The sequence below is a fragment of the Varanus komodoensis genome, unplaced genomic scaffold (assembly GCF_004798865.1).
Source record: "Varanus komodoensis strain SLA01 unplaced genomic scaffold, ASM479886v1 scaffold1, whole genome shotgun sequence".
Lineage (NCBI taxonomy): Eukaryota > Metazoa > Chordata > Lepidosauria > Squamata > Varanidae > Varanus > Varanus komodoensis.
In genome coordinates this window covers 90,502,964-90,527,762 of record NW_025335268.1, presented here as the reverse complement: position 1 = coordinate 90,527,762, position 24,799 = coordinate 90,502,964, and the positions used below count along the sequence as shown (strand labels likewise).

The following is a 24,799-nucleotide window of genomic DNA, read 5'->3' as shown; positions in this document are numbered from 1 at the left end:
GGAGAGTCACTTCTCCAGGAACCCTCCATGAAAGGAATTAGGAGAGTAAGTACTCGGAGGAGGGCTTTCTCTGCGGTGGTGCCCAACCTATGAAATTCACTCCCCAAAGAGGTCCGCCTGGCACCGTCGTTACTGGTTTTTCGGCGCCAGGTAAAGACCTTTTTATTTAAACATCATTTTAATCGTTAAAACATATGATCTGGCCAGAATAACTTCTTCTTCCTTCTCTTTTCTCCTCCTATATTATTTATTTACTTATTTTATACTGATAATTTTAATTTTATATTATTATGTTTGTAACTCAGTGTATTTTTTGTATTTTTGTATTTAATGGTAATTTATTACGTTCTATTGTATTTCAATGTATTTTATTGTGTTGTAAGCTGCCCCGAGGCTTCGGCAAGGGGCGGCATAGAAATGTAATAATAATAATAATAATAATAATAATAATAATAATAATAATAGTAGTAGTAGTAGTAGTAGTAGTAGTAGTAGTAGTAGTAGTAAAAGACGGGATCTTTCTATTGTACTTTGGTAGCTAGTGACTGACGGGGTGGGAAATATTCACTGGAATAGTAGTGGGCACAGAGAGGAGGTTTTACCCACTCTTCCCATGCCACTATCTCCTCCTCACCCCCATGCCTACCTGTACTTATTTATTCAGTTATTTGTGGTGCATTCCTAAGCAAGTTTAGACAGGGAAAAAAGGCCTACATGTCCCAGCATACCTGAGCTTCCCCATCAAAATTTTGTAGGGCTGCACCTTTATTATTTTAAACCTGATGTGGTTGATAAAGCCACATTTAGCAATTGTATCTAGTTTGGCTCTCAGACATATCTAACTTGTGATAGGATGAATACAATTGCGAGGGTGATGAAAGGTGACATTTCTTCAAATACTGCATGGCCATACGGTGGGATTTGCTACTGTAAGATATAGGCCTGGTAGTTCACACATAATGCTAATCTATGGGTGAACCCCTTTGGGATGCCCCTTCAGGATGTCAGGAGCTTGGGGATGGCTTCCTGGTTGTCCCTCACCACCCTCCTGCCTTTGTAGGCCTATGCCTGGGGGCCTGGTTGAAAGGGCATCTATGGGGCCAGGTGGGAGAGGGTGGGGGCCCAGTTAGCATAGTGACACGTAGAGGAGTACGGTGCTGGGAGGAGGACTGGCCAGGTAAGGGGGATGCATCCCAAACAGCTTACAGCTATGCCACATCCCAGTCCTCCCCACACCCATGGGTTTGATGGTTGCTATGTAAACTGGCCCTTGGGTCCCCAGATGCTGCTTCTAAATGCCACATTGGTGCAGAATAAAAGCTTCTTCATCCAAGATTTAATTATGGAATCGACAGCTGATCTGGCATGTATAACCAAGACCCGGGTGGGTGAACAGGGAGGAGTTAGTTTCTGAGTTGTGCTCACCTGGGTACTTGGTTTAGCATCAGAGTAGACGTGAGGGTGGAGAGTGAGGATTGCCATGGTCTATAGGAATTCTCTCTCTCCAGATGCCCTGCCCATCCAATGACTAGTCTGGTGTTTGCACCTTTTGTTGAACCAGTGGGTCAGATTGGGAGTTTTGCCCACCCAGCAACTCATTAGTCTTCCTACTTGAGCTGACAAAGGTGCTCTTGGATGTGATGTTGGAGTCCCCAAGGCTGTTGATCCTGGGGGACTTCAACATTCATGCTGAGTACACCCTATTTGGAGTGACTTGGGATTTCATATTCACCATGACAACCATGGGGCTGTCCCAACATGTCAATGGCCCACTGGCATGTGGCTGGGCATACTCTAGACGTGGTCTTCTTGGCAAGATTTGAGGTTGGTGCTCTGAGTGTGGGGGACTTTGACTCAGTCCCTTTGTCATGGCCCGATCACTGCCTGCTGAGATTTAGACTTACGGCAGTTTTTCCGCTCTGCAAGGGTGGGGGACCTATTAAGATGGTCTGCCCGCAGAGGCTAAAAGACCTGGATGGTTTCCAGAAGGCTCTGGGAGATTTTCTGGCTGACATAACTAGCACTCGGGTTGAAGTCCTGATTGCTCTGTGAATACAGAAATGACCCACGGCTGCTATGATTGCTCCTAAGCACCCTCTCTGTTGTACAGCTCACAAAGCTCCAGGGTATACCCTGGAGCTGAGAGTGATGAAACAATTTAGTAGATGGCTGGAGTGCAGATAGAGGAGAACTCCTAGTGAATGCAACAGAAACCTGGTATGTGCTTACAACTGGATATATTTTGAGGCAGTGAAGGCAGCAAAGAAATAATACCTGCAGCTGGTAAAGAATGTGGCAGCCAGATTAAGAACTGAGACACAGAGGTCTGAACATATAAGATCAGTTCTGGCCTGCCTGCATTGGCTGCCTGTATGCTTCTGGTCCCATTCAAGCTGCTGGTCTTAACCTACAAAGCCCTACATGGCTTGGGACTGCAATACCTGTCAGAGCACCTCTCCCAACCCTGATCTCCTTGGACACGACACTCAGCCTCTGGGGCCTTCCTCCAGGTGACAGCCCCTTGAGAGGCTCAGAGGGTGGCAACTAGGTGGAGGGCCATTTCTGTGGCACCCCCCCCCCCTTGGAACAGTCTTCCTGCTGCAGTTCACTTGACACCAAATTTGGGACAGCCCTCTTTGCAAAGTCCTTTAAAGACCTCCCTGGTCATTCACGGCCCTGTCACAATTAGCCAGATGCCTTTCTTTTATTCTTGGTTGGGTCTTTTTATTGTTTTTTTTTTAAGTTTTTAATGATATTTTAAATTAATTTTAATTCTTGCTAATGTTTTGATCTATTTTATTGTTTTTATACTTTGTTGAAAACTACCCAGAGAGCTTAGCTATGGGCAGTATAAAATGAAATAAACAATACATAATAATTGTTAAATAACTCAAGAGGTTGGAACCCCACCCCACCATAAAGCAAGGGGGCTCTTTCCAGGTTGCTCATGGTTATCTGACCATAGTTTCTTCATACAGCCACACTCACCCATCACAAGAATTCAGAATGCAACAACACCCATACCACAGGTTAGCATTACGTGTGATTCAGGCCACTGAGTCAGTCACCAAGTTAGGTGGCTTTAAAAGGAAGATTCATGGAGGGTATGGCTATCAATGGCTGCCGGTCATGATGGCTATATATCACCTCCAGTATGTGAGGCAGTATGCCTTTCCAAACCACTTGCATAAAGAGTAAAAAACCAAAACTGGTCCACAATAAGGAAGTACTATTGTATTCATGACCTGCTTGTCAGCTTTCAAGAAGCATTTGGTTGACCACGGTGCAAACAGAATGCTTAGGCAGGCCTTTGGTTCAACCCACCAGGGCTCTTTTCATGTCTTTATGATCTTAAAATGTTTCTATCTTTAAAGCATTTTTTTAAAAAAATCCATCCTAAGGAAGACAACCTTATAACTCAAAAGCTCACATACCATACTTTGAACACTGATTGATCCTAAGAAATAGTTTCATATGACTGAATCTGAGAATTCTGTTCAAACCAGTCAATACATTTAGTTGATTTTGATTTAGGAATAGATCCTTACCTGTTCTGGATTATATTTTGCTAGAATACCATCCCCATGGAACTCTTCCAAGACATCTTTCAGTTTCTTAGTAGAATCTAGAAGGATAGCAATATTTTTAAGAAATTTAGTCAAGTGCTAACTATTTCTCTAGAGGTTCCTTGCAGTTTGTCAAGCTTAGGAAAGATTATTTACAACCATGGCAATGTCTTGATTAGACAAAGTTGTAAAAGTCATAGCAGGCACTGTAATTTCAAGGGAATCCAGTCCACTCTGCTTTTCTTTAAAGGGTTTTTAATGGACTCACAAATGTGTTAGCAACCTAATCCCTGTATTTACAATACCCCAGATGTTTATTTGAAGAAGCAAGCTTGCAATGAAAAGAATCTGACTTTAGTATTATTGAGGGAACAGAGGAAAGCTGCCTTCTTAGTGAGATCTGCCAGATGTTGGACCAAAATTTTGTCCACAAAAAGCAGTTCCAAACAGGAAAAAAGCCCAGTTTCATGCAAATTACACAAGTCGGAGGGTCTGTGATGTGCAGTGTATTGGATTAATGCTAGGGAGATATGGGTTCAAATATTCACTCTACCATGAAGTTCCTTGGGCGAGCTCAGTTCAACCATACCTCCCTGAGCATAACTTATTTCTCAGGGTTTCTATGCATATAAAATGCAGGAGGTGTCCCTAGGAGAAAAGATCATGTAATCTAAACCCAATAATTAATCACAAGTTCATTTTGCATGCACTTGAAAGCTGTGGCCAAGAAATGCTTTCTCTATATATAGACAGTGATATAGACATGTATGATTGTCCCTGTGCGATTATCTACATTCAGATAGCCAGATTTTCCCTGCATGGAAGTATTTCTGTTGCAAATATTTTATGACTGAAATGTCACTCAGAATTAGGTCAGAACTGAAGCTGCAGGGCACTCCTTATAGTTTTCCTCTTCCATGATCCCCACCCCCCACCCCTCTGCACAGCTCTTTTTAAAAGAAGTGCAAACGTTTTGGTTATTTTTGCCCTTCAAGCAGTGAGGGCGGAGGAAAGTTGCCCCATTGCAAACATGCAGCCTGCCTGTGCCCGCCTACACCTGGCACCCAGGTGGCAGCTCTTTTGTCAGCCTTGTTATGCTCCCGAGAGCTGCAGCTTTGCCATCCTTGCCCCCACACCATGTCCTTCTTCTGAGAAACACTGAAGTTTCCACATAGACAATGCTATTTGACAGAACAGATGTCACACAGCCAATCCCATTTTACTGGTGGAATCACTTTCTCTCCTGGGGAAAATGGGGCAGGCAGGCTGGCCGGCCCTACTGACACAGGTGTGCTCTGTGGGGCTGAGAAATGCTTGATTGAACCTTTCTGCCTTTTTCAAAGTCCATGCCCTCAACATAGATGCTTGCTGCCATGCCCTCTTTCCCGCCAATGGTGACTGCAATTGGTCCTATGAGCATTTTCAGTGTACCTATCCCTTTCCTGAACTACTTGGCGAGGAGGACTTGGATGTGGCTTGACTATCCACAACCCGCAAAGGGCAGAGTTAATTTAACACCATGCAATAGAATCTTCCAATATTTCTACTGATAAAACTATATGAGAAGGACTCTTTTGTAAGATGCCTTGATGGAAGCCAGTTCTTTTTTTAATCCTCCTTGCTAGGGTCTCAGAATTTCAGGAGGTGAAACATCCAAGCAAGTTCATGGCTCAGCTTGCCCTGGATTAGGAAGTCAGTCCCAAAGGATCAAAACAGACTGAAACGCCAGAGGAAAATGCTCAAAAGTAGGATTTGGCTTTTAGATGTCTGAAGATGCTTCTAAAAATAAAATAGGGAACTGTGCAAATGCTCAAGATCTCAACTCTTAACTGGTAATGAATGTTGCAATGTTTGGACTGGAGCCTCTACAAGATTACATTCAGGGCAATAAGGTCAGGGAGAAGAAATTGTTCTGAATATTTTCACCCCACAGGCTTTATACCATCCCTTACAAAAAATTTCCTATCAGCCACAAGGATACTGCTTGTATGGACAGGACAGACAAATCTACCCACTCTTTTGCATTTGGCTCCATCCCAGTTGGGATCTGAATAGCTCTTGATGGGGCTAATACCTCTCCTTCCCCTCTTGGCTGCATTTTAGGATTTTTCCAGAGCAAGGGCTCTTAGCATGCAGAAGACATTCTGCAGCCACCCCATCTTTTCCCCCTTAACAGATTTTGCCTTTTAATGGAAAGGAAAAATGGAAGAAGTATGATGTCATCAAGCAGGAGACCTTTCAGAAATCAATGGACTGAATCTGCAATCTGATGTGGGCATTTCAGACTTCCAAGGCACCTTGGCTATATTACCCTTCCACCACTGCTCAAGGTGTCTCATGGAAGCACAACTCAGAAAAGGTGTGCCTTTACACCAGGACAATTGAATTATCCAAACACTTAGCTTTATGTAAGCCCAAGGGAGCTGTTTTACAGTATTTCAAGCCTGAATTGCCCTAATGCCCTTTGAAGCACCCTGTGAAAATATTGCTTGGCTAACATTTCTCTTACTCCGTACTATTTACCCCCCTCCCCCATTACAAAGGGCTTTCAGGGAGTTGACCAACTGCACCTGTATTCTTTGGCTTTGGCCGTATATTGGTGTATGGCCACCCTTACAAGCTGCTGGGCTGGAAGGGCCAAAATCCTTTAATGAAATCTCAGCAGGTGATGGAGTTTTCTTCCCTAGGATTTGTGATATTGTAATATTTCACACTTGAGTCTTTGGTGATTGGTGATTGTACCAGACTTATGAAAAGGTTTTTGTTTTTTGTTTTAGCCTCTACCTTCTACATCCTTGAAGCTAACGAAGTGCATGATATTGGCAACATCAATAGTCCACAACAAAATGAGACAGGTATAGTACTTACAATCAGAATACTGCTGGAGCTGAGCAAATTCTGCTGGACTAAGCGTGATCCATGTGCCATCACTCATCTTTCAGGTGTGGTCTGAGGAGGCTGTGCCCACCTCCTGTAAAGGGCCTTGGAGGAACTGCACCTCTGGAACTAGGGATTCTTTTGGGTCATGGCTGCAGATTGGATGCGTAGATACCTACTGAGTCTGTGTCACTGTCATTATCATCAGACACTCACAGCAAAACTCACATCTGGATCCACAGGAATGTTGCTGTTCCCAGTTCCTTCAGAGCCATCCTTATAAACACCATATCAAGGAATGCCATCAGAAAATACTTGACCGAGAATGCAATTGTATCGAAGCCTAAAAACAAGATGTGCAAATTATAGAATTGCATGCATTTTATTTCAGATGCTTCCATTTAATTGGTTTTCAGGAAAAAGAAGACAGAAATGACTTACTTGAGTATTTATAAGTAAATAAGCTTACTTATCAATAACCTGGAAAAGAAATGAGGAGCCATAAACACACTAGAATTCCTACAATAAAACAAATTTTTCCCAAGGTGGAACAGCCTTCCCTAAGCTAGTGACTGCCATGCTGGCTAGGAATGGTGGAAGACAGAAACAGAGAAACAGAGTGCATCAGAAGGGGCCTCCTGGGCCATCCAGTCTGACCCCCAGTTTCAGCTGGCTCTGCTCATGACATGCCTACCATGTGCATGGTGGTTTGGTTTGGTTTTTTGGCCAGGTTGGATGGACAGTGATATTGATCTGAAAGTGTTACAACATCCTAAAGAAATGAAATAATCTCTTAGCTATGAACCCAGTTGGACAATGAAAGACACTTTGAAGCAGGAACCATCTAGCTCAGTTGTTTGAATCTAAGCAGCAGATTACAGTTTCAAAAAATGCATAACAGCTCTGAAATGTGAAAAATCCCTCATGATTTGCTAGAGGGAATGTGCTAGAACCGAGTCCATTTCCTTAAATCATTTATGCCTGATAGCTGTGGCACTGGCATTTAATGTCACACCTAGCAGAAAAAGGAGCAGTTGTGTGCATGAAAACAAATCCCACCATCCTGTTTAAAATTAAACCTTGTGCAAAAATCAGATCAAGCAAACTTCTCCTAAACCTTTCTATAGTACCCTGGAATTTGCAGTACAGCGACTGATGTCCCTAAGATGTTTTGTTCTCTTCTAATTTACTATTTAAAGGATGCAAAACAAAGTGCATCCTTTGTGATGGTCCATCCAGATAGTATGCTACATCTGCAGGGACCACTTAGGGCTTTTCTCCACGAGGCTGTTCATCACTGTATCTAACTTTTGGGGTTGTCAGTGTTGAGATCTGAGCTCTACGGAATGAACTCTTCCTTTCCTGCTTTTCCATCACCTAACCTCTAGGTGGAGCTAAACCATAGCACACTAGCTCAACCACAAAAGGCGTACTGGCACTGTTTCCTCAATGTAATATAATACCCCATTTTCCCCATTCTAATAAAACCCAGAAAAGTGCTCTGAAAAACAAAAGTGAAACTGGAGGCTCATGACATCATCTAAAGAACCCATAAACAACCATATGCAAGGAATCACAAATGCCACATGTAGAAATGTCAATGGAAACCACCATCCAATGGTATTTAACTGTTTGACGGGAGCTAGCATGTCAGTCTACTCTGTTTCAACTGTTCAATTGTTTTTAAATTTTGCATTTTGAATTTTTGTGGGGTTTCAGCACATTGTCTGGTCTTAATGAACTGGTGTAAACTGTCCAGAGGACTTCAGCCATTGGTTAGCATAGAAATTAAAATAATAATCGCAATCATCCTATTTATACAAGATCCAGAAAGCATTTCCACCATAGGGGAACTTTCATATCTCTGGGGTTCAAAACATTAAAATGAACTGCTTCAAACTCCTTTCCTGGCCAACTCAAATGTTTGTGTGTATACTGTACCTACAGCCACTGTGTATTCCTGGCAATATACCGTTAGAAAAGCCCCTCCATTTGTACACAAGGACTTTCCTAATATCTTGTTATTTCAGAAATTATTTTTCCTGCATATACTCCCTCTCTCTGTATTGTGTGGGTGGGATTCCATGCAAGTCTTCGAGGGCACCCACTGAAACATTTGAGAAATGTTTAGATACAGCCCTATGCGCTAACTCCCACATCAAGACGGTCCTTGGGCAGCAAGGCTTCCTTACTTCCTCCTTATTCTGTGCACAGAGTCTTATTCTTTGTACATTATTTCAGTTTAACACTGAAAGCCACAATCATGATGAAAACAGATTAAATATCAGAGAAAATGGCTAGCATGATGTTTAGAGAAAAAGGCATGCTTCCTCTGGGAAAGGGGCATCTATAAAGGCCTGGGCAACCACAGCCTCAGGAATGCTGCCCATGGGCAGAATTCAATTCCTTTGCAATTCTTTGAGGCTACCTGGCATTGCACTGGTGGAGGAAGGGCAGGAGAAAGAGCACAGGAATCTAAGGCCCTTTCAAAGTGCACATCCAGGGGAAGCCAGGAGCAAAGCTGGGCCTGAACAGGTCCCACAAATCACAGTGCTGGTGCAACAAATATGCACCGCATGACAGACTGAAGTGTCAAGCAGTTTGGCAGCTTTCACTGGGGACAGGAGAAATGGGTGAACTCTCCTGCTGCAAATCAGGGCAATTCGGTCACTACGTGCTGTGCCAGAGACAGTGGCAGAGTGACAAATTTTGAAATGCAGGTGCACATCATGGCAGTCTTCATGGCTGCACCTCCAAGGAGAGTGAAAAAATGTTGGCCGTCGGTGTGGAGCCTTATTAACTAACCACTTTTGCACTTTTATCTCTACCATGAACAGGTGTTTCAGGAAATGAATAAGGCTCCACTGCACAGTTGAAACCAAGCCAGCCCTGAATACTTTGGATTTTAAAAGGGTATTATGATTGCTGCCAGGAAAATAACCCCCCTCCCCTGCTGCTGTGATGATTGTAGCGAAGCTCAAAGGAAGCATCTGAAGGGTGGGGTGGCAAATGACTTCAGCATCCCAGCTTATAAAAAGTGCTGGCACTGCATCCCTGGCCACAGGAGTTGCCACAAGTGTGGGAGACGGCAGGAAGGCAGGCAGGTTCCCAGAAAAATAGGCCTCCTTGGCACAAAAATGAGGCCTCACACTTTTACCAGGTTTGTAATCAGGCCTAAATATTTCAGAGATGGGGGACAGAAAATGCTCACTGTCTGCACAGATAAAACAAAACCTTGTAAAATCTCCAGTTCAAACATCCATGCCCTAGTCTCTGTTCAAAGTTGCATTCCCTCTCTGGCATTTAGAAGGGCTAGGTGAGCCACTGTTCTGAAAGAAAGGGGTGGGCTAATTTTAGAAACAGGCAGTACCATCATATCATGGATGAAGTGTGAGAAGGATGGATGGAGGGAGGAGGATGGATTAGCAGAGCTGTATTAAAAATCAGTGTCCATGATTCTAATTGGATTTCCTTGTCAGTGTTGTGCCTGATCCAGGTGTGGAGTGAGCTGCCTGCCTTCCACACTGAGGCTATCGTCCCACTGCTATTGCCTCCAGCTGCTCTTGCTCCTCATCCTTGCTCTGCTCTTTGGTAGTGTTTGCTCATCTTGCTGGGAGAGAACCAGGGAGCAAATAAGCAGTGGCATCTGCTGCCGCTGCTGCTTCTCCTCCCCATCACCGTCATTTTGACCAGGCAAGATGCAGGAGAGGGGCAGGCTGCTGAGGCAAAGAGGAGACTTCAGGAGCTGTTCTCAGTGGGCCTCTGCTGAGAAATGGGCCCTTGGCAGGTGCCCAGCCATGCCTTCCCTTGACACCAGCACTGTTTGAAGCACCTCTGTTCTCAAAGAAAGGATGGCTTTTTGCCTCGGCCCCAGCTACTCCCATCCCACTGTGACAATGGCCAAAGGCTTTTCTTCATCCCCTGTATGCATTTAGCCTGTAACAGCCTGGTCTGCACTTGCCTCCAAAGGGGGTTGTGTGTTAACAAACTGAACACAGCAATGCCTCTAAAAATGGATCTATTGTGGATCTAAACGGGTCCAACTCAAAACACATTAAGCAATACTGAGTAGTTCTACCAGGATGCATTTCAGGGAGAGGTGAGACATCAGCATGCTTGGAACCAATCGTTGCCCCCAACTTTATGCCTGCCTTGCTTCTAGGGGTGCCTTTGCAAGATGTTGCTCACATGCACTGAGTTGTTCAGCCTTCAGACCTCTTCTCTGGGCCTCTAGACTGGGGCTCCGGGGAGGCTGAAGACTGAGCCGCTCTAGTGCACATCAGTGAATGTGTACTGCAGGCAGGGGTGGCTCAAGGCCTCAGGGGTGCTGCCTGAGGCAAAGGAGGACATTTTACCATCTTCTTAGTCTACATACAGAAGCTGGCTGGACCGGCTGCTGAGCCTCACTTTGGCACTGGCGGTGGGATAGTGCCTTCCACCACCTGAGACAGCAGGCTAGCTTAGGGGCCCCAGGTTGTATAGCAGATGTAACTCTGTCCTGCAACAGGGGAGAACCACAAGAGGATTCATGAGGAACAGCCAGGAGACCATCACCCTTGTCCACCAGCATCTGCCGCCTGCAGTCACCTCCCTCTGCCCAATGGTACGGTCAGCCACGGAAGGACGAAACAGTGCTGATATTGACTTAAAGAGATTTTAAAGTAGGGCATAAGTGTAGCCATGAGCACCATATTAAACCTTCAATGCACCATAAATCACAGCACTTACATAAGTAGCTCATGTATAAACTTGCTTGGATATAAGTATATTATTTGAAAACAGATCAGTATGAAGGTTTTCAATATCTATTTCTTGATGGGGACAGCTAAAACACAATTTTCAGGATGAAAAATGAAAAATGAACTACAAATGAACTTTAACAATAAAGGAAGAGGACAAGGCCTTAGAGCCAGCTATTTTAAACAGCTAAGGATTCCCCAAGAGATTCACATATTTATAGGCTGCCTATAACTGCCAAAAGGCCTTCCTAGATACTGTACTAATAAAACTGATTTCGACCCTGTGAAATCCTCAGGCTGAGGGTAACCATTTATGAAATTCTAAATCAGCTTATCATTTTATGGTTTCTCCAGTAACTTAAAAAAATCTTGCCACCATCATCCCCCCCCCCCCCCCCCCCCCCCACTACGGTAGAGTCTTCAGTAAAGCTTGTTCTGTCCTGTCGATTCCAGAGTGACCCACATTGCATCCACTTTCTTATTGGTGAAAAAAGGGGGAGATTTGGGGGACAAATCTACAGAGCTCTGTACAGACATTGGCCTCCAGAAGTATGCAAAATGAAATAAGCTGCATATGCATGGACTCTCTTTATGGTTTGGAACTCGGCACAGTTGTCCTTTCCAGTCACATGAGAGCAGGTACTGCCTGTGTGTGGGCTCCCCTATTCAGATGCTGCACTGGGGACATGGACAGTGGTGGGGGCACTGGGGGGCACAGTGATGGAGCGGGAGTGGTGGGCATCGTCCTGCTCCCCTCTCTGTTAGCCTACATGTGAAGGCAACCACTGCCACAGTACCTGTTTCATGGGTTCAGTCTTGAGCAGGGGAAAGGCTCAAATACATATCAGGGAGCAGCTGATCAGTGCCAGATTGTCACATCCCCACAAGAAAAATATGACTTCATCCTTGCAGAGTGGCCAGCCAGTCCTCCATTCAAAAAGGTCCTCTAATTTTGTTTGATTTATATCCCGTCTTTCTACAACAAGAACCAGAACAACAACTACAGGGCACTTAGAGCGGCAGCCCTATCCTTTGAAAAGCTGTTCTGTTCTGTTCAAGTCTGGTTTAAAAATCCTTAAGAAAAGAGAGCTAAGTCCTTGAACTTGCCTGTCAGCAGTCAGCACCTGGACAATAGAAGAAGCAGACACTCAGGACACCCATTTAATTCATTCTAAATGACATCTATGTACATAAATCAGCAGGTAAAAACTTTATGCAAACCTGTGTCCCCTTTTGTCCTTTTTAAAAAATTAATCCTATCCACTCCTCCTCTTTTTTTATTTTTATTTTTTGGTGAGACAAGTGGCTGCCCCAATCTTAGACTGGAGTAACTGGAGATCTCAGACCTAAGAGCCCCAATCCAAAGCCCCCTGAAATTGCTCCTACCCGTTCTGCTCTCCAATGCCTGCTTGCTGGCATACAAGAAGGCAGCAGGTGGGAAGTAAAGAAACAGTGCCAAGTGCTGGGTTTCAGGTCTGAAGCTTATTGTCCCTTTAAGGTCCTCCATTTCATTAGCTACATGGGTGGAGTAGAGTAGTGTAGCCACTAAAGGCTCGAAGGACTGTAAAGTTTAATTTGGAACTACTGCATAAGTTTTTGGACCAAGTTCCTTGACTTAGTGATCTGTCCATGGTCCTGCAAGTCCTGTAACACTCTCTCTTGCTTCTCCTGAACTCTGGACTGGTTCAGGTCGGCTGCTTTACTTGAGGGTATCACAGTGGGCTCTTCTCCTGGTTAATTTGGATTCTCATGATCATCCCAGGCAGATGCCATGATTCATTGCCTCCATGTCCATCCATGGATTTTGTAGTCTCTGAATAAGGTAATATGTCAACAGAGTTAGCACAGACATATATAAAGCAGAGGTGTTCAGCAAGAACAGTTTTTTGAGGTTTATTTTCTCCGTAGAGACTGGCTATCAGTTAATAAAAAAATGCTGTAAGTTGGATTCACATAGGAATGACCCATTTTTCAGGTGTTGAAAAGGACCACCCGAGACAATGGACAGGGAGAGCTTTGAACCCTCTCTGGAGCTATATAAGATGCTTAGATGTTACTAACATGCCATTTTGCTGCCCCTGTTAGCGCTTCCTAATAGCTGAAACTCCCTAAGGGCACCTGCTATTCCTGTCTAACATATAATTAAGCACCAACTGTGTTCAAGGTGCTAAACTGATCACGGAAGTAACGAGGCTGCTACCTGAATGGTTTAAAAAAGTTTATATTGAATGGATGAGAAAGGGATGAGACAAGAAAAGGACTAACTGAGCATTTGATCCAGGCTGCCCATTCTGTAATAGAAGAAGGGCTTCATGGAACAAAGTGAGACTCAGCAGAGGGCCCTGTTGGAGGAGGGGAAGAGATCCTTTTGTCCATTTCTCCATCCTCCTGCAATCCTCCCCACCCATGATGCCTCTCATACTGCTCCGGATGGACCACCTTCTGAAGACCTAGGCTGCTCCTGGATGGTGAGTTAGTTCCTATTACTAACCTTAAAAGGCACTATGCAGTTGTTCTGTCTTTCACACTTTTAACAAATTTTACAAGATAAGAAAAAGAACTTGGAAGAAATGGTGAGAAAGCACAGGAGGGCTATCAGTGGAAGACAGACTGCCCAGAATCTGCCCTCTGCCCCTGCACAGAATTCTGGGAGAGAGACGGGGCAGTGGCTTCATCTGGAGCACCCCTGTGCTGGTGGGCCAGGCAGGGTAAAAATGCTTCAAACAAGGAAAGAAACAAAACCTGCAGGGCTCTACTGGAGATGGCAATCGGCAGGGCAAAGGAAGCTGGGGCTGTTTCAGATATCAAAGCTTGCTGAGTACAGCTTCCTCATGTCAAAAGGAAAAGGGAACACATTTTGTGGGTAAATCATCCTGAACAAAGGCAGCTTGAAATATCAAACTCTGAATGACTAGGGTTACAATGCTATGCATGTTGGAACAGAAAACGTCCTACATCTGGGGGTGGCTGGGGAATGCTGGGAGCTGTAGGATTTTTATCTTTTTAATCATGCATAGCATTACACCCTAAAACAATAAGGGTCTTCCCTAAAGTCTAATCCAGATTACCCCACACAAGCACATACACCCCAAAAGGAAATATGGTTTCCTGGACCTGAGATTTTAGAAAAGGCTTCGCCACTTTCATCCTTTCCACTGGCAATTCAAACAAACAAACAAAAAAGAAAGAAACCAGCCCTCCTACCTAGTCTGCTATAGCACTCCCCTAATCACCCTCCTCACCACTCACCCTATGCAACAGAGATGTTTTTTCTTTTATTCGTAGTCATAGCACTATTTCAACCCCTGCTGGAATCTCTTCCACTTTTAAAGCTTTGTGTTCCCCAATGATGCAGTTCGGTAATTTTACACTGGCTTTAATGGTTTGGTGGGGTGGGGAGAAGGACTCCTTAGGTGGCCACATGCATTATTACACTTGCTTCAAAATATGGTGAGGTAGCCCAGATGCATTTAGGGGCTCTCTGGCTCATTCTGATGCATGGGGCTCCTGCCCTAATGGGACCATTTTCCCACACTTCCAAGCCTTCAACTCCTACCTTCTCTGCTTCTTTACATCCACTCTCTCCAGGAAACTGCAAATCCTCTACTGCCAGCATGGGCAGAGGCCAAGAGGTGGCTGTCATTGAAAGAGTGCTTGACAGCAGCAACAACTCAGCATTCAAAGTGTCTGAGATCGGAATCCCACCCACAAGGCAGAGATCTAGAGGCATGCAAGCAGTCAAGGGGCTGCAGCTTTGGATTCACTGGGAGTGCAGGCAGGTATATTCTCCAGGGTGCTAAAATATTCAAAATGTTTCTTCCCTCCTGAAGCAGACTGGCAAAAGAAATTTGGAAGCCGCTATATTGATTTGACCAAAAGAAAGAGAGCATGCTCTGGAGTTTTAGACTTCCCTCTCTTGCAATAGCAAGAGTCTTGCTATTGAATGAGTACATGCTGTGGGCATCAAACAGTCCCACCATGTTAAAACTGCATCATGTGTCCCATAGAAATATAAAGAGCCAGTGTGGCATAGTGGTTAAGAGCATGGGACTGGGACTCAGACAATCGGGGTTCTAGTCCCAGCTCAGCCATGGAGCCAACTGGGTGACCTTGGGCCAGTCACAGACTCACAGCCTAACCTACCTCACAGGGTTGTTGTGGGGATAAGATGGAGGAGGAGAATTATGTAAGCTGCCTTGAGCCCTTTGTAGGAAAAAGGCAGGATATAAATCGAAAAATAAATAAATAAAGCTATACATAGCAGACTGCTGATCTTTTCCGCAAGGCATATTACTGTGAGAAAGCGTAATGATGATCAAAAGAAAAGGGCACCTATTTCCTACCTCCACAATCACAACTGAAGTTATTTGTTGTGCTGGTATAAACAACCATTTGGGTGGTTTACATAAGAAACTTCACCTTGTGCATAATTCTATTGGTTTCTGAGTTAAGGAGTTTTATTAAAATAACAAGCAACCATCTGCCATGTTCAGTACTGGCCATAAAAGAAAAGCACATTTCTGTTGTTGGCATACATGTGAACATTAGTGGGGTTTGTGTGGGTTCAGATTCAGATCAGAGCAGTACCCTGAGTATATTATGCACATAGACTTTCTCACTGACTTATATCTGTTTTCAACAAGTTCTCATTCTAGTAACATGCAGTGCCATGGACCGGGAGCATGGATAATCAAAACAAAGCGGTTAGAGGATGCCTTTAAACAATACTATAGAGATTCATTCTTGAGCACATTGTACGCTGCATTGTGCAAGTCTGGTCATCAGTTCCAGACCATTCTCAGAAGTCCAGCTCTCACAGTGTCTTGTCTGGGCTGATGTTTTCTTTTGCATTTCGACGGCTATTATGCACACGACCACAAAGGAGACACTGCAGACACTGCCTGTGCTTAGTAGCTGTGCACTGTGTGTCTCCTGATAATGGAAAGAGAAACAACAGCTTTGCTGGATGGGAGGCATAAAAGATAACAGGAAGGTGAGCAGCCTCGAGCAGCTGAACTCTTTTAAGCACAAATATCAGGGTGAAAGACTGCTGAATATGCCCCATTTCAAGGGAGACAACTCACATGTGTTTCTTTTCTACATCCAGAGGGTGCATGAATGAAATAAGCAGCTTGACATTAAATGATTCTGGTCAGTCTGCAGCACAGCTAGATTTAACTGAGAAACAAATAGCAGCTGGGAGACTTTTTCCTGCACATGTGGAGTTGAAGGTGCTCTTAAGAAGCGGGGTACAGAGCCTCTTTCAGTCCAACTGCTGGATTCCATTTTGGAGAAGCTCTCAGGGGCTGCACTCCAGTGGCAGCTGGTGTTGCAGACAAAAGGGCTGGGCCGAAAAAGCAACAACCATGAAACATACCAGCATATTTTCACTTGAAGTTCTCATCGCCGGTAACCAGGCCTTTTGAGTGGGAGAAGAATGCACAAAGTGAGTGGTTGGGGAAAGTGGCTTGAGCCAGAGGAAGGAGAAGGCTAGCAATCAGCAGCATCAAATGCAGCAACCACAACTACAAGTGCACAATCAACAGGAAATTAGGCAGGTGGGGGGCAGAGCACCCTGGGAAGCTGCAAGGGCCTTGTTGTCTGTGTATTATGCTCTCTTATCCTAAGGGATCGCAGTAGCTCTCTATGTGGGTTTTTTCCCCTCTGTGGTCATGTTGCATTTCATTAATGGCATTTCATTGGATCATGTGCATTGTATTTAAATTGTTTGACCTAATTGTTGGCATATCTCCAAGAGAACAAGATTGACAGATGATCAATATATTTAAACAATAGATACATTGGAATTGGCCTGTTTTCTCACATGATCTTATTGTACGAATTGACAAGCAACTTCTGTTGTCACCCCAGTCAGTCATTTTAATCTCTCTAGCAGTCCTTCATTACTTGAGGTCAGACTCTTCACCACATGGGGAGGGCTGGATGTGCTAATGGTGCAGGATACCAGATTTGCCTGCCATCTATCACTTCTGAGCAGTGCTTGCTCTGGAGTTGAGGGTGCTTGTGGCAAAATGTGCTGACTCCTCTGTTGGCCTTCACAGTGGCCCTGGTGGGTGACCTTGAAGCTGCTGCTTGAAACCTTCCACAAGACCTCAGCGCACCTGGCAGAGCATCACTCTGGGTATTGCAGGACATTTGAAACAGACCCTGTTGTAACAACAAGCCCTTGATGAAATGGCATCAATATGTTCTAACTGGGAATATTAGAGAAATCTGCAACAGATTCAAATAAGGTCCGAATGCTAAGAAGCCAGCCCGTGAATTCCCCAGTGGACTGGCTTTTACCAAGCCAGCAGATTCCATGAACTTGGCACCAAATTTTCACTGGATGAGAGGAGGGTTCCCACTCATTTGCATTTGCACAAGTGTACATCGGTAGTCATATGAATTAGTGCACACAATAAAATTCTGGTAAAAAATCTAATTCCAACAATGAAGGGACAACAGAATGAAAAATGCCTGACTCTTTGCAAGACACAGGTGGAATTGATTTAATACAATCTGTATGTGCCTAGTTCTGGCTGATTGTTATGAGTACTCATCAAATCCAGCTGCTTGGAAGGCTCATGGTGTGCTGCAGTCTTATTCACCAAATGGCAGGAAAGTCAAAGGAGGCTGTATGTTTTACACTGAAGTGAATTGTGATCAATGTAGAGCTATTATCGCATTGTAAGTTTAAGCAAGGTTTATTTTTTAAGAGGATAGTAAATACCCATTGCTTGCTGTGTCACACTTTAGATGTCTGAACCACAGCAACTGATGAAGTCAGAAACTTAGAATTTGAAGAATACAGAGTCTTAATTCCCTAATAAAAGCAGACTTTGTATTATATAGGCCCCTAAATGCAAGAATAGATATAGGATGAGACCATGTGCCACAACAAGCAAAGAGTCAGCTTAAGATGATTCGAGAAAGTGAGCCAAATCAAAGCCAATCAGAGTTGCTCCTATTAAGTCTGGAAATCTCCTACACTCTCAACAGGGCAAAACAGGCAGAACCAGAAGCTCAAGAACAATCTCATCTGTTGACCTGCACTACCAATATGGGAAAAGATTATCTGTCCTATCCTATTCATGTCTACTCAGAAGTAAACCCTACTGCGTTAAATGGGGCTGATTCCCAGTGAACTCACTTTACCTGGGAGTAAGCCTCACTGGAACTTACCTCTGAGTAGATATGCACAGGATTGCAGTTACTCAGACATCCATCCCACTGAGTTCAATTGGATTTATTGCCTAACAAATACAACATAGTGTTACGGCACAGAATGTTTCTATTCAAGGTGCTGCCAGTCAGTCTACTTCTGCCAGAAAACTCCATTGCATTCCCATCCCACCAGCTTTGTTTTCCTCTTTCAACAGGGATGCACAGTAGTATTTATTAGGCTCTTCGGGTTCTCCCCAAGGTATTCTTCTACTTCTCTAAACTTTTGAACTCTCCCAAGTGTGCCAATACTTCCCTGTGTGAATGGTGCTAAGGATTAGCAATCAGAAAGTAAGTTTGCATTAAGGATGCCTGCTTAATTCTGTAGTCTAAATTGGTATAAGATGTACTTTAAATTTACCCTGTCAGAATGTACATAATGGCCTAGATTGGGTAATATTTCCCTCAATTTTTTCTATATTTGTAATGATATGGCATCTTTCAATTCCTACCTAATGCTACTCCCAACCACCCAAGATGAGCAAGCATAATGCAGGCATAGGGTATATGCATATAACTTTCAGTGTCTGATCAATTTCCAAGAGGACTATCACTCATGCCAGGAGATTTCGCTGCATAATGTAGAGCAGCTAATGTCCCTCCAGTGATAAGTCAACATACTGTACATGGTATCCGAGGCCAGCCAAGTTATTTTGACAGAAGCTCCCACAAGCACCTCTCCCTATCCCAGGCAGTAAAATACAAAATAACACTGCCCTGCCTTTTCATGACACTCAAAATCAGCTGCCTTAGACAACCACATCCTGGCCTAATAATGTTAGGGCTAACCTTCCTGTCCCATGCTATTTGGGATTTTGTTTTGTTTTTTAGCTGAGTCACAAGCACGAACACAAGAGCCACTCATCTTCTCTTTTTGTCAGATTCCAGCTTGCATTGTTGCTGGCCACAAAGTCCTTTTACATTTTCTGCAATACATGTGAATCCTGCTGGTTCAGACCTATGAAAAATGCTTTTCTACAAACCGTTCTGCTGCTTGATATCAAACACAGAAATGTGCCTTATATGGAGAAAGTATTACTGATTTATCAATTGGGTCTTCTATTTTCCCTTTTGTTATGTGAGATCCTCATGGTGGGGAGAGGTTCTATCTCTTTTACACATGTACACACTAAACAGTACACTCAGGTATGGACACAGTTAGTAGTACTGCTGGCAGGGCAGGAAAGCACAGTGCAGGAAGTGGAAAGGAAACAAAATCCATACCAAACACTGAGAGTTCCCAGCAGATGTTCTGAGTGTTCACCCCGAACTCTGCGGGGCCCAGGCATGTTGAGGATTAACTCTCAATATGATGCTAAGAATAGATATGATGCTCCAAGTCTCACTGGTGTTTTTACTCCCCCCCAGTCCACCCCCTGCTATTGTTAGGGCAATCCTGGTAGGATCCTCAAGATATATTCTACATGGATTAAAAAAAATTCTACATGGATTCTCAAAAGTGAGTTGCTCTTCCTTCTTATCCCTTTTTTTCCTTCAAATCTTCCAACTTACAATGTGCATCTTCACACCATGCCATGCGAGGAAATACCCAAAGGAGGTAGCTGATGCCTATGCCAGTGTGGCTCTTACCCATTGCAGCTTTTATTATGAGCTATAAAAGGAACTATCCATGATGCTTCACGGTCATGCACCTACTTTGGTGATGGTGAATGTTGCAATGGATACAGAGCCTCACTAGCATGGGAATCCCCAGAGGTCCAGGCAAATACCGTTCTACCTTAACCCCATCAACATCATATAGGGGGAAAACCACTTAAATAACTTGTGCAGCATTTAAAAATCTTTAACTGTGAAGTTTAGGTGAAATGAATGTGCAGCTGAGTAAATCCAGGCTTTTTGTGTATGTGTGATTAAGCGATTAGGAGATAACCCACACAAAATTAAGCAGCAGTAGCTTTGATGGACAGAATTTGAAGCATGTCCTTAAGTCTGCCATTGAAATCAGTGTCATTCTAAAATGCTTAACTTTGTTTCATTTTTATGTTATTTAACTATGAGATCTTTCTGAAACCTAGTTTCAGCTTCTTCCCTTGTTTTTCTGACTCTGTGCTTGTGTTCAGACATTATATTGAACTATGACTTGTTTATATTGCTCACACATTCGAACCCAACCAGGGTCCTTTCTTTAGGGAAAACAAGCTATGATTCTAAATGATGGTTTGAAGTTAGCTTGTGACTTTTCTTCAGGTAGGTCTGGAGGAAAGAAACCACAAAGATGACTGATGCTTTTGGGGAGTGTCAGGAAAAGGGGAGAGAAGCAGAGGATTTAGGATAGAGTTGGATTTCTTTTCTTTCCTCTTTTTTTTGACTTGAAAGAGCAGTCATAGGCCAAGAAGAAATGGTTGTAGTTCCCACCCTGTTTCTGCAGCTGGCTAATGGTGACAGAACTGATGACACCACAAAAACAAAGGTTTTTTGATACCTTAAAGATGAACAAATGCATTGGGAAATGTGCTTCTACGGACCAGTCAACACTCATTGTCAGGACCACAAAGCACTATGGCACACAGCCAGGTGTTTATGAGTATGTGTGAACTTGTGGATCAATCAACATTAGGCAAAACACATTGTTGTTTGTTCAGATGCCTGTGAGCAGGATCCCTGCTTGTTGAGCAGACCAGGGCTTAGTGCAATGTGGCCTATTGCTCCCTTGCTCCTGCATTTCAGCTAGGCGCTCATTGATTTCATGCCTCCAGCTAAGAGCCATTGGATCACGGGCCCTTTTCTTTTAGCAGTGTGTTGATGGCTGACTGAACCATGAAGCATAACATCTTGACAGAACCCAGAAATAGAAGCACTGGTGCTCAAGACCATGGACTACTCGAAAGCATTTCCTCTCGATAAGCCCTGTCGTTGCTGCCAGCATTCTTCTCAGGCATCCATGATGTAACGCAGAAGGCAGCCGTTCTGGGTACAGAAGATGAGCGAGCAACCAGCAGGAAATCCCCCAAGGCTAGGCTATTTTGGAAATGTGTTCATTTTGGACTCCATTTTTCAACCTGGTCACGATTATGCAGGATGACAGCACGTACGTACTAGGGATTTTCCTCATGGAGAAAAGGGGTTATGGGATCCCAGCAGGAAACAAATAGCTCCATGCATGCTCCAGTTCCTTCCAGATAATAAGAATTTGCAGTGTTGCTGGCTGCAGAATACACACTCAGGAGTTAATGCAGCTCATTGACATATGCAACTAACATGGGAGACCCTACATAACTTGGCACCAGGCTACTTGAGGAAGGCCTTCTCCCTGCCCTCTTCAGATCAGGGCCTCCTCTGGGTTGTCCCATCATCTGCACAGGTGCATCTGATGGCAATGAGGAGGAGGAACTTTTCTGTTGTGCCACCTCACCCTTGGAATCCCTACCTCTGCAGCCGGTGAACCCTTGGGCATGTTTCGGAAATGCATCTCTTTACCCAGACATTTGCTGATTTGCATACCCTGCCTAGTAGATTTGTTTCATTTGATTTTTGTTTGAACTCTTGTTTTCATCAATTTGGCATTCTGGGCTCTGATTTGATAATGAAGAGCAGCATGTAAATATTTTGACTGAATAAATAAAAAGAAACGTTGCTTAGGCCTTGCTGTCCAATCAAGCAAAATGTGTGTTAGCTTAATGTAGCCTTTGCATGCTTTCCCTATTGCCAGCAATCCCATGTTCTGTCTACCACACATGAGGTGCAGCTCAGGGACAGTCTTTCTGTGGAAGACAGCTGTTCCCCTTTCCATTTGAAGCAGGGGTGCAAAACCTTTTCAGTACTGAGGGCCACATGTGATACCAGTTCAGGGGATGGATATGCACACACATACACATATGCATGCATGCACACACATTCATATATGTTCACACACACATGCATAACCCAGTGATCTTGTACAGATGGTTCTTTCCTTGCTGCTGCTATGGGCAAGGAAAGTGATTTGTATCAGGAATGCTGGAAGAAGTCTTCTGGTGGTAATGGAGGAGGGCACCCACGAGGGAGCTGCAGTTCAGGCCATTGCCAGCTACATGTGGCCCCAGGCTGAGGTTTGTGCATCCCTGATCTAACTAGAAGGTAGCTCAATGTGTCCTCCAGCACAAGAACACGAAAACATCCAGCTGCCAGAGGTTTAAAACAATCAAAGCCAAATACAGTTCAGCAAAAGCAAAGGGATGTAGATGCATTCTGTCATCTCCTCCACTTCTTTCTACGCTGTTACCATAACAAGCTGCAGACCTCACTACTTTAACACCACCCAGCTTTTTCCATAACCATCCATCTGCATCTAAGACTCCACCTCAAGCCATGCTATTTTTTGAAGGACATAAGATTTATTTTTATCTTTGTCAAATCAGATGTATACACTGCCTTCCAAAGAGTAACCAGATTGCTAGACAAATAATGCCACAAATGCTACAAACCGTATTAAAACTTTTTAAAAAACCCACTAAACACGTAAGCCATATTTTCTGGTGCTTCCATTTCTTCACCATTTAGTAAGGGTGTGATGTGATAGGCATCCAGCAATGGGCATCCAGTGTGACACCTTCATTTATAGCAATGTCTCACACAGCAAACAATTGTCCCTGAGGACTTTCAGGAGCTAGTCATATTACGCTGTTGCAGCAGCAGAGCCTTGGGGCACCATGCTTTGCCACCATGGCCTATTTATGCCACTCTGTCCCTGAGCAGGCACTGTGGGAAAAGCCCCAGTCAGTTCAGAGAGCAATCCATTTTGTTCCTGTTAATGCCTTTCACTAGTAAAATGGCTTGCTTCCTCCTCTTTTGACTTCACAGGATTCCCAATCACGTCATCACAGGCCTAGAAGGCACAAGGATCTTTTTATGGTTCTGGAATGCCCTTTTGAAGCTAATCTAAAATCAAAGGTTGACTAACTTCCATCTATCATGTCTGCAGAAATGAACAGACAGAACGGATGGTCCAAGTACTGATACAACACTTGTACAGCTGCCAAACGATAACCAGGTGGCCTTGCTACCAGCAGCAGTAAGGTGCACAATCCTTTCTACACAAACTACAGAATGCTTCTGTTCTTTCCCATTTAAGGTTGCACCAGCCACAGTATATCCATCCAGTTTCAAAGCACCTTGCTGTACTACAATCAGATCTGACGGGACCTCCACTACCAACTAAAGACACCTAAAGGCAGTGCCAAGCAATATTCCAGACATAAGGCCAGAGCCAGTGTCGTGTAATGGTTAAGAACGTGGGACTGGGACTCAGAGAATCTGGGTTCTAGTCTCCGCTCAGCCATGGAGCCAACTGGGTGACTTTGGGTCAGTCACAGACTCTCAGCCCAACCTACCTCACAGGGTTGTTGTTGTGGGGATAAGATGGAGGAGAAGAATGATGTAAGCTGCCTTGAGTCCTTTGTAGGAAAAAGGCAGGATATAAATAAATAAATAAATAAAATTCATAACATGGAAATAAAGGTTGGCTCTACTGGATCCACTCAATGGTCTTTTCACCAGCTTGTCCCATTCCCTATCACTGAATAATGTGACAGCCTTGCTCTGTGTCTGTGTATCGTGAGCTGGTCTATTCCCTCCTTCCTTTTGGTTTCATAACTCAAAAATGCAGTTCTTTTATTGAGACTCTATAGATAACAAAACAGTTTGAGCTCTAATAGCTTTCACTGAAAGGAAAAGCCTCTGCTCATGTAAAGAGTTGAATCCAAATTGGGAACTTCCCCTCAATCCCTCCCTTTCAATAAAGCTTCTGGCTGCACCCTCAGGCTGAATCTCACTGCTAGAAAGCAAGACAGCATGAAGGGTGAATTGAGAAGCTTGTTTCTCCCAATGCCATCTCACTGGGTCGACCTGGAAACCTCCCCCTCCCCACCTCCAAAACAGGCTGAGCACATTTGAAGGAGCTTCAAAGGTTTCACCCACACCCCCTGCTTCTCCTCCTCCTCTTCAGAAACTGTCTGCAAGAGACTGGAACACTCTCTACTCTATATTCCACAAAAGTGCCAGCAGACTTTCAGGTTCCATCCTTTGTTTTGTGTTCCCTGCATAAATGGAGAATCTGCCTTCTGTCACTCTCTTATTTTCTTCAACACACCATACACAGAAATCTATCTATCTATATGCGCGCATGGATTTTGGCTGTCCAGATAAAGCACAGAAAACTCCTGGTGAATGGGAAGGATATGACCCTAATTAGCACAAGTGTATCCCACAGATCCTTGGATCCCCAAATCTTGTTGGATCACAATTTTGATAATTTCTGACAGTTGGACATAATGACTGAGAATGATGGGAGCTGTAGTGCAGCAGCATCTCTGTATTCAACTTTCCCCAGGTTGGTGCCTCCTGGGTGATTTGGATTCAACTCTGATTGCTCCCGGACATTGAACATGTTGGCCA

At 44.0% G+C, this 24,799-nt stretch overlaps 1 protein-coding gene across 1 annotated transcript in view; it reads right to left on the bottom strand.

The window, feature by feature from the left end:
- DGKG (diacylglycerol kinase gamma) overlaps nt 1–24,799 on the bottom strand; it is a 143,943-nt gene that overhangs the window by 102,670 nt on the left and 16,474 nt on the right. The window contains exons 2-3 of the mRNA XM_044434569.1: nt 6,435–6,786; nt 3,549–3,625 (exon numbers count right to left, since the gene is read on the bottom strand). Coding sequence (XP_044290504.1) covers nt 3,549–3,625; nt 6,435–6,501 — 144 coding nt within the window. The 5' untranslated portion in view covers nt 6,502–6,786. The remainder of the gene's footprint in view (nt 1–3,548; nt 3,626–6,434; nt 6,787–24,799) is intronic.